Source organism: Vespa mandarinia, chromosome 11, assembly GCF_050613455.1.
Source record: "Vespa mandarinia isolate Hongniang chromosome 11, ASM5061345v1, whole genome shotgun sequence".
Classification (NCBI taxonomy): Eukaryota; Metazoa; Arthropoda; class Insecta; order Hymenoptera; family Vespidae; genus Vespa; species Vespa mandarinia.
The window spans coordinates 2,219,531-2,229,871 of record NC_140820.1 but is presented as its reverse complement, the minus strand read 5'-3'; the positions used below and the strand labels follow the sequence as shown (position 1 = coordinate 2,229,871).

The window sequence follows — 10,341 nt, the reverse complement described above, 5'->3', positions numbered from 1 at the left end:
TTGGATGAATGCATGTATATAATTTTCACAATTTGGTTTTTTCATGGTATTCTTTTGGAATTTTATATTTTATCTGAGCTTCGGACGAGATATTCTTCATTTTATTTCAATTTAATGCGAATGAAAGCATCCAACGATTTAGTGCAATTGTATGTACTACATTATTTATAATAAACCTCACATCATAAATATTATATAGCGATTATTAAATATAATTAATGTAAAATAAACTTAATTCACTGATGAAGATAATGTTTATTTAAACTTTTGTTTTTTGAATTATTTTTCTAACAAGTAATAACGTGGATATGGCAAATACTACTAATTTTTTATTTCTTTATAAACTTTGTTTTCATAATCAATTTATTAACACGCATAAATGCACACATATGTATATATGTGTGTACATTTAAAAGATACATGAATATTATTTAAGGCAATAAAAGACAACATAATTATATCCATGAACCCAGCATGGACTTTTATTCTAAATATTTTCTAAGCTTTTCTTTCTCTCTCTCTCTCTCTCTCTCTCTCTCTCTCTCTCTCTCTCTCTCTCTCTCGCTCTTTCTCTTTCTCTCTCTCTCTCTTTCTCTTTCTCCCTCTTTCTCTTTCTCTTTCTCTCTGTGTGTATAAGTATACATACATATATTTCTCAAAATCAGTACAAAGTTCAATTCGCCTTTGGTGCGTAATAGAAGCTGTGATTCAATTAAATAATATAAGCTACATCATTAGAAGTAACTTTGATCACTTTGAACTACAAAATATGTATTTGTAGTTCTTCATTAAACGAAAAAAATGACAAGCAGCTGTATAGAAGATATGGAAATATGCGACAATCTAATAGCATTAGATGTAATATATTAGTGAGATAGCTTTTAAACAACACATTTAAATATATTTCTATGCCAATTATTGTCGGTTTCCCAGAGTAATTGAATGGTACCGCTTAGAGATATATTAAATTTATTTTATTTTAAACCTAAAATCCACTCTGCAACTCCGAGGTAGTAAACGGTTTGTGCAATTCCAAATAATGGTGCTATGACAATCATTCTGCATGCACCTCCTTTAAAGAATGCAACTGGTCCTTCGTTAACAAGTGTTTTTCTGTAAGCAAATAATTGGATAATTGAAATTAATGTTATATATATATATAAAAGAAAATAAAAAAAAACCATCACATATTTACTAACCTAATGCAATCTATTACTCCATCATATGTAGGTTCACCGGGTGCTTTTTTAATTGCTTGTAATCTCGTTTTAATTACATCAAAAGGATTAACTAATAATGCAGCTGTAGATCCAGCTGCACAACCAGCAAGAAACGAACACCAAAATACAGCTGAAAAAGAACAAAATAATTAGTCGTATTTTTAGAATTTAAATAATATATTAAATGGCGCCAATGCGCATAGAACGCCCTCGAGTGTTTATCATAGAATCTAATCCCAAATTTGTGTAGATTTTAATCATTGACAACCCATTATGTAGAAAGAAAACTTTGCACATCAAGTAACAAATAGTGATATGTTTATTTAACTATGTTTGATATACTTGACTTCCAGCAGCTATGGCTGCGGTCTCTAGAAGAGCTGAAAGAACGAATGATTTCTCTTGTTTCCGGGGTCTTTGTTGTTTTTTATTTTGTTTGGTTGGTTTCCCGTGTGTGGGTTTGGTGGCACCGAGACGTGTTAGTTATGTGTCTTGCCGGAGGAGGCGTAATAGTCGCGACGAGGTCGCCACATTTGATCACTATATAGCGACATTTTGTCACGTCATTGTTGAATCGATAAGTGTGAGAAGTTTCATCAAGCGTGCGTATATTTCAAGTAGACTGTTATAACTACTAAAGTTAGCTGCAAAGAAGGGTATAGAATAAAGATCTTATTTACATTGTTTCTACGATTCTACACAAAATGAGTCATAGATTGACAAAAAGGGTACACGAAGAAGACGATGGATATGAACGTGCTTATAAAAAACGAAGACGTGTTTCTGAAAATCAAGAAATTGAAGATCGTTTAGAATCTTTAATTTTAAGGGTAGGTGAAAAATCTACGTCTTCCTTGGAAAGCAATTTGGAAGGCCTCGCTTCGGTTTTGGAAGCTGACCTTGGACTATTTCGTAGTAAAATACTGCGCATTTTAACAGATTGTGCCATTAAAATGCCGGAAAAATGTACTATTTATACAACTCTAGTTGGATTACTAAATGCAAAGAATTTCAATTTTGGTGGTGAATTTGTTGATTATATGGTTAAGAATTTTAAAGATGCTTTGAAGGGATGCAAGTGGGATGTGGCAAGATATTCTCTGAGGTTCCTTGCGGATTTAGTAAATTGTCACGTTTTATCGTGTGGTTCGTTAATGCAGTTATTTGATAATATGCTAGATGCTGCAAATGAAGATAGTGTACCACAAGTAAGACGCGATTGGTACGTCTTCGCTGCTTTATCAACATTACCATGGGTCGGAAGAGAACTTTATGAGAAAAAAGAACAAGAATTGGATCATCTAATGGTAACCATAGAAATCTTTTTAAATAAACGTAATAAGAAACATCAGCCAGCGTTAAGAGTTTGGTCTAGTGATACACCTCATCCCCAAGAAGAATACTTGGATTGTTTGTGGGCACAAGTAAGAAAACTTAGACAAGACAATTGGGCAGAGAAACACATTCCTAGGCCATATCTTGCTTTTGATTCTATTTTGTGTGAAGCGTTACAACATAATTTGCCTGCTATAATACCTCCTCCACATCATGAAAATTGTACCTATCCGTTGCCTACTGCTGTCTTTCGTATGTTCGATTATACCGATTGTCCTGCCGAAGGACCTGTATTACCTGGAAGCCATGCCATTGAGAGATTTCTTATAGAGGAACATTTACGCCAAATTATTAATAATTATTTTTTTGAAAGGAAAGATTGTGCTGCACAATTATTAAATTTTCCATACAAAGCCAAAATTCCTTTAGACTATTGTATAGTGGAAGTAATATTTGGAGAATTATTTAGATTACCAACACCAAAACATCTAGAGATTTGTTATGGATCAATTTTGATAGAACTTTGTAAACTACAGCCTTCAACAATGCCACAAGTATTGGCCCAAGCAACAGAAATTTTGTTTCGTCGAATAGATAGTATGGCAGCTACTGCTTTCGATCGTTTTGTTTGGTGGTTTGCATATCATTTAAGTAATTTTCAATTCCGATGGTCTTGGGAAGATTGGGATTCTTGTTTACAACGTGATCCAGAGCATCCTAGACCTAAATTTATTAGAGAAGTATTGCTAAAAGCTTTGAGGTTATCGTATTATCAGAGAATTCGTGACATGATGCCAGAATCTTATGCCGAATTAATACCTGCACTACCAGAACCAGTATATAAATATTCATCAGAAGGAGCAAGCTCTCTACCTGGTACTGCTGCAGCACACGAATTAGTTGTATCTATAAGACGTAAATGTACACCTGAAGAAGTTTTGAATGTTCTAAATACTTTGCCAGGACCTAAGGATCACGAAGAAACAAATAATTTCAATCCATTAAAGATTGATGTTTTTGTTCAAACTTTACTTAATCTTGGTTCCAAGAGTTTTAGTCATAGTTTTGCAGCTATAGGAAAGTTTCATTATGTCTTTAAAGTACTTGCAGAAACTGAAGAAACCGAAATATGTATATTAAGAAATATGTATGCATTATGGAAGAACCATTATCAAATGATGGTAGTATTAACAGATAAATTTTTAAAAACTGGTATCATAGAATGTAGTGCTATTGCAAATTGGATATTTTCCAAAGAAATGGCATCAGAATTTACAAAACTTTATATTTGGGAAATTTTGCACCTAACAATAAGGAAAAAAAATAAACATGTTATTAAATTAACCACAGAATTGACAGAAGCAAGAGAAAAATTAAGAAGGGCTGAAAGTAGATCTGGTTCTTCATCTGAGGATGATGACACTAATAAAGACCGTAATAGAGAGAAACCATCAGAAGATGTCGTAGAAAGAATGGAAGAAAAACTAGAAGCAGCACAAGCAAATCAGAAAAATTTGTTTCTCATCATATTTCAACGATTTATAATGATTCTTTCGGAGCATTTAGTAAGATGTGATACTGATGGTATCGATTATAATACTCATTGGTACAAATGGACCATAGGACGATTACAACAAGTGTTCTTGACCCATCATGAACAAGTACAGAAATATTCATCAACTTTAGAAACTTTGTTATTTACTCCAGATTTGGATCCTCATATTTTAGACGTATTTCATCAGTTTGTATCTTTAAGAGCATAATTTAAAAGTATAATTCTAATAAAGTACATAGTTATAATTATATCAAATAATGATGTAAGTGGCTTAAATCCAAATATCACGACTATTTTGTTTTAAACAAATGTCATGTGGTAAAAGATCCTATTTACCAAATTTATGACTATACTGTGACTACACACAGTAATATAAGAAAAGTCTACTTTGTCATTTCTAATGATAATGATAGTATCAATGACATAGAAAAAATAACAAGGCAAATATGTTGCTTAAATATAGTGCATTTATATACAAGTATTTATAAGTATGGGCACTATTGTTAGCATGAATGAAATGTTCTTTGATTAATATATAACTATGGAGATTCATATAATATTCTGTGAATTTTACTAAAGTTATGAGATATCAAACATATACATGTTTTCTAACTACAACTATAAATTCTATAACTATAACTATTTTATATTTAAGGTATCTTAAATACATGCTTGATTTTGCTGTAATTTTGTAGAAAGATTTATCATTATCATTTATCAAAATAAATCTTAATAAAAAGATATTTTATTGTAACAAGACTGTATTGTTTATGATCTCCAAAGAAATTCATAATGTCTATAAATAGGCAAAAGAAATTAATTATAAAATTAAGGATAAAATTTAAGATCTTCAAAATAATCTATTGATTCTAAAAAAATTTCTTTCAAAATCTTACTGTAATTTATTTGTTAGAAATGTATTTGTTAGAAATATTTGAAAATACATATTTAAAAATATACATGAAAAATATATTTTATATAGAATAAATGGAGCAATAACTTACATGATCCATCTTCTCGCTTTGGTCCAAGATTATTTAGTCTAGCGAACAAAGGAAAGTAAATAACGGAAAACGTAACATCTCTTAGTGCCGTTGCTCCGGTTCCTTGATAAAGTCCTAGTATTCCTCTTTGTCTAAGAAGATCCTTAGTTAAAGATAATGCTGATACTTTTGGTACAGTTTTTCCAGCTATGACAAAGAAGAGATATAGTGTAGAATCTGATAAATAATTATAGTTCAATATATTCCTAATTATTTGTATAAATGGTAATACGTGTATTTTTAAAAGTAACAATTTAAAAAAATATATATATATATAAATATTAAACGATTATATGTACATATATATAATTCACAGGCTTGAAATTACTTACATTCTCTTGCAGCTGCAGCAACTCTACCTGCATCTTGCATCTGGATTTTAAGTAATTCCATTGGAGTAGTAATAACTATTTGACAAGCTCCTGCTAAGCCTCCAGCCAACATTTCACGTTGTAATGGCAGTTGTTGGCTATGAAATTTAATAAAGAAAAAAAAAACAAAAAGACTAACATCTTTGAAAGATTTTTTTAAATTTTCACACTAAATTCAATACAAATGGGGCTAACATAACAGTCATATGTTTTGGAAATGGTAAAATTATTTGAGTGTTCAAAATTGCAATCACATCTACTTGTAGGAAGTTGGACATTTTTTTTTTTTTTTTTTTTTTTTTTTCTTTTTTTTTTTTTTTTTACCTTATTTGTGTTAGCATATCTTCTTTTATGTTATAACATTATAACTTTTATAATTATTTAAGTTATAAAATTTAACGATTGCAATAAAAGTAGTACCCTGCTTGTGCAGCGTGCATAATACTTATTTTAATGAAATCAGTATACACACACATTATAATAAATAACATAAAAATATATTACATGTTAAAAATATTGTTAAAAGTCGGGAACCATTTCTTTTCGTTTTTTTTTTCTGACATAATTAGATAGTGCAGATAGGATAGATTCAGTGTTTTTGACAATTTACTATAACGACATTTTTTAGCGAGAATTTATAGTTAATAACATTAACAATCATGTATATAAATTTTTTTACGAATAAAAATGAAAGAAAAAAAAGGAATATTAAAAATTATATAATTTTATTGCAATCTCTCATTGTTAGTACTGGAACTCGCCAAAGAATGCTCTACGGATCTCAACTCAATCATTTGACACTTTTTACACGTACTTTTTTTGTTAGTGTATGTAGCGTTTGCTCTATAGAGATTCCTCATGACTCTGCTTGTACACGCATCCCTCAGCGATAAAATATTTTTTTTTTTACTGCCGCCATCTGATCTTTTATTTTTGTTGTCAGGCTCATGTATCATCCATACACGATATATGCCTTATTACGGAAGAACATAATCGTATAAATAATAATCTATAAAATTTTGTGTAAAAAAAAGTTCGTGAATTTTTTTTTCTTTTTTTTGCTTTTTTTTATTTTTTTTTTTTTTTTAAGAAATTGTTATCAATGTAAGTGCAGTTAAAAATTTATTTGTATGAGATTTCAATTAAATGATAATATATTAAAAAATTAAAAAAAAAGATTAGAAAGAAAATAAAATAGAAAAGAGTAAATGGTAGTAAACCCGAAGAATAATTATAAACGTTGACTCTCTTGTTAAAATTCGTCGATCTGTGGTGCCTGGTTGGACATCGTATCTGATAAAAATTTAATCGATAGATATTTAAACATCCACATAAACATACCCAGGACCAGTGGAGAGATAATGTCTAAATGTGTCATTGGCAGTGAGTTTAATGGCTTTTTCCGGCGTAATTAATAAAATATTTACGCCAGATCCTTTGTACATTCCAAAATATCCTTCCGCTTTATAAGTCTTCTTAAAACAATCTAACCTATAAAAATAGTTATTATATTATTAACTTTGCTTTTTTTTTTGTTTTTACTGTGCGATCCTCAAATAAAATATTATCGATTAAAGAAGCAGACAAATTGTAGTTTAACTTTATTATCAGGTTAGCGATATTTTTAAAATAACCTTGAAAATTTAAACATAGATACGAATAAATTAAATAGACTTCTCGTTTGTCAAAGTATTTACTTACATCGAGCTATACATTCGTTCGCCATGTGGTCCTATTACTTGATTCTGTAAACGTGTTTTTACCAAATCCAGAGGAAAAACTACGGATACACCGATAATTCCGGCAATTCCTCCATTTATTATCTTTGGTAATAACCTGAAATTATATGAACGTCCTCAAATAACCGAATTAATTTTTTTCCAAACTTTCTGTATAATTCTAGGTTACATAAATCGATAAATGATATTACAGTAGATTTTCACGTAAACGCGATTAATACGTCCCGCTTTGTATGAAATCGTGTTATACGAGAAATTTTTTCTTGTATAACACGGATAATATAAATAAACATGTTTGCGAAAGAAAAAATAAACAAAACAATTACGAAACAGAAAAAAATTGTTATATTTTTAGCGCGCTATAAAAATTCACATTTCAAATATTTCGAATGAAAAATGCGTATAAAACCGCGCGAAAAATGAATGTACAATATAATAGATTATTTAAATATTTTAGTATTTATTATAATGATCGTTGTATACAAAATACTATTTATTATTATATAAAAATAAAATGCAATAATATAATGCATTTTATTTAATAATAAATTGTATTATATTTTTTAATACAATTGGCCTCGTATAACAATTTAAATAAACGATCTCATTTTTAATAGGACTCAATTGGAATCAGCAAGTAGTTATTTCTTAGCTATTATAAGACAATCGTACAATATTCTACTTACTTAAATTGATCGGGAATTGGCTCGGTTGAATCTTTTTGCGCCATTGAAAACAAGTATTTATCTTTTATACCTGTAATTAATATTTGAACGAAAACGTTATTTCCACTTGAACGATTTAGTTTGAACATCATTTTTCACACTCATATGATTCATAAATAGTAATATTTACCAAAAATTAATAAAATTATTATATTTACTTATTGTTATTAATATAAATAAAAAAGAATATAAGAACAACTCGATAAAATGTTTATATTTACGAAGTGTAAAATTAATCATAATTAAAATCATCGAACAGAGAAATAATATTTAATAAATATTTAATTAATACTTTGGATAATTTTTCTAAACAAATGTCAATATTTTTGTTTTACGTTTTGTAATTTATTATTATTTATAAAAATTTCAAATATTATAAATAAACATTAATGATACCACTGCGCATAATCAAATTTAATTTTTTATACATTGATTATATTTTGCTATACCAATTGTTTATAAGATTTTTGTGAAATATGAAATAATGTAAAATTAAAAAGAAACAAAATAAAAAGGCATTAATTATTTAATATTAAAAATGTAATAAGGTATGTAATATTTAATTACTATTTTAATAACTAAATAATTCTTATGCTTTTTGTAATATTTATATGAATAAAATCATTTATATTTCTAGAATATGCAAGAGACAGTTACCTATCGCATATAAGCATGACTTATGTAATGCTCTATTATCTCCAAGTATTAATAAAAAATAAGAAATAGAAGATAAAATGTTTAACTTAGATTATAGAGAAAATTTCATAAGAACTCATTTTAACATTAATAATAATTAATATATTTGTATTTATTGTTAATAAGTACTTATACTTTATTTATAAAATTATATATACTTTTTATAAAAGACAGTGATTTTGACATTAAATTCATGAAATGCTTGTTGTTAAGCATAACTAAAATAGAACATAGACAATATATAATCATGTATAAATATAGCAAGATAATAATAATAATTTTATGATATAAATTTATAACTTCTTTTCTCTTACAGAAGGTAATTAAATTTAAAGTTATTTATTTTTTGGTTGCTTTAAAAATATTTATTACATATCTATATTATTGAAATAAATTATTATTGTTATTACTATAAACATTCAATCATATATTCAATATATTTACCCAAAGATATATAACTCAAAAATTCGTAAATTGTTTATTAAAAATAAGATACGAGAAATTAGTTGATTTTAATTTGAAGATGATAATAGATTTCTGTTCGCAACAGTAATAAAACGACAATATAGATGTATAGAGCAAATTGAGGCTAGATTAAATTGAGAATACAAAATTTGGAAATTATGTCACGTCGATAACAAGTATGTACATACAATCAGAGCTCATTTACACGTGTTGTAAAAGAACGGCCTTTTTTATTATTATTATTATTATTATTATTATTATTATTATTATAAAATTTATAACATAAACTTGAATTGTCATAATGACATTGACATTAAATCATTCACATTTATTTTACAGAACTAGTATATTTAAATTTATACGTTATTATTTATGTGTTATGATCATCTTTCACGATCGTGAATATATTCTTAATAAAAATGTAATACTTTCTTTACATTAAAAAAAAAAAAAAAAAGAAAAGAAAAAATAATCAAGCTATTAAGAAAAGAAAGAATATAACTTGATACGTGATACTTACTTCACACTAATATTAGATGATAACGATATAACTTTTATTTTATCACTCACAATTTAACTTATTATAAGATACGTTCACTGACATTAAAACCCATTCGATCTATCTTTGACAGGAGCCACTAATGTCCTGTCGTCGTCTTAAGGTTGATCTCCAATGAAATATTATTTGATATACAATAACGAGTAATAAACTTTGACTATACTTTAAGTAACACTCACAATTGCGTAACTTTCTGCAGTAACTGAAGTCGACTAATCAATGAAATCTTTCTATCTAATACTGATACGTGATTGGACAATAGTATAAACACTTTATGACGTAACAAATCGTAATATAATTGATTTAAGCGCGCTTTTTAAATATATTACGCGAAAATTTGATTATATTTTTTTTATCTATTAGTACTACTATGATATCATAGATGTATATGCAGGAATGGAGAAAAATAAACAATTATTAACATTTATTGTTGAAAGAATTTATGTTCGCACGATGAGATATATTCCAGATAAATTGAATGTGGAATTTAAATTTGATTGAATTTCAATATTTTCGATGCATACATCAGTTTATAGGAGAGTAATTTTGTTCTAAACATTCTCTAATATAAATACATAATATGAAGTATATAATAATAATAATGCTAAAATAACTAATACGATTTATATACAA

The 10,341-nt window shown here is 27.6% G+C and overlaps 2 protein-coding genes across 3 annotated transcripts; one reads left to right on the top strand and one right to left on the bottom strand.

Annotated features, from left to right (window-relative positions):
• Positions 1-392: 392 nt before the first annotated feature.
• On the bottom strand, positions 393-9,826 carry LOC118441147 (mitochondrial glutamate carrier 1). Of its 2 annotated transcripts, XM_035865166.2 has the most exons (8): positions 9,670-9,826; positions 7,950-8,019; positions 7,226-7,360; positions 6,866-7,015; positions 5,486-5,622; positions 5,115-5,300; positions 1,200-1,350; positions 393-1,113 (listed from the first exon to the last, which is right to left on the bottom strand). In XM_035865166.2, the coding sequence occupies exons 2-8, from the start codon at positions 7,991-7,993 to the stop codon at positions 975-977; spliced, it is 942 nt and encodes a 313-aa protein (XP_035721059.2). In that variant the 5' UTR covers positions 7,994-8,019; positions 9,670-9,826; the 3' UTR covers positions 393-974. The 2 variants fall into 2 exon arrangements, with proteins under 2 accessions (XP_035721059.2, XP_035721062.1); XM_035865169.2 differs by lacking the exons at positions 7,950-8,019; positions 9,670-9,826 and adding an exon at positions 7,455-7,592.
• On the top strand, positions 1,559-4,836 carry Cbp80 (nuclear cap-binding protein subunit 1). The gene has a single exon (XM_035865162.2). It carries the CDS (start codon positions 1,925-1,927, stop codon positions 4,316-4,318), a length of 2,394 nt encoding a protein of 797 aa, XP_035721055.1. The 5' UTR covers positions 1,559-1,924; the 3' UTR covers positions 4,319-4,836.
• Positions 9,827-10,341: the final 515 nt, after the last annotated feature.

Excerpts from the sequence above, each read along its gene's own strand:
- LOC118441147 (XM_035865166.2), bottom strand. The coding sequence starts at position 7,993 with ATGGCGCAAAAAGATTCAACCGAGCCAATTCCCGATCAATTTAA. Across the intron at positions 7,361-7,949 it reads CCAATTCCCGATCAATTTAA|GTTATTACCAAAGATAATAA; the intron begins GTAAGTAGAATA and ends ATATAATTTCAG. Across the intron at positions 1,351-5,114 it reads AAAGCGAGAAGATGGATCAT|CTGTATTTTGGTGTTCGTTT; the intron begins GTAAGTTATTGC and ends GTTCTTTTTCAG.
- Cbp80 (XM_035865162.2), top strand. The coding sequence starts at position 1,925 with ATGAGTCATAGATTGACAAAAAGGGTACACGAAGAAGACGATGGATAT.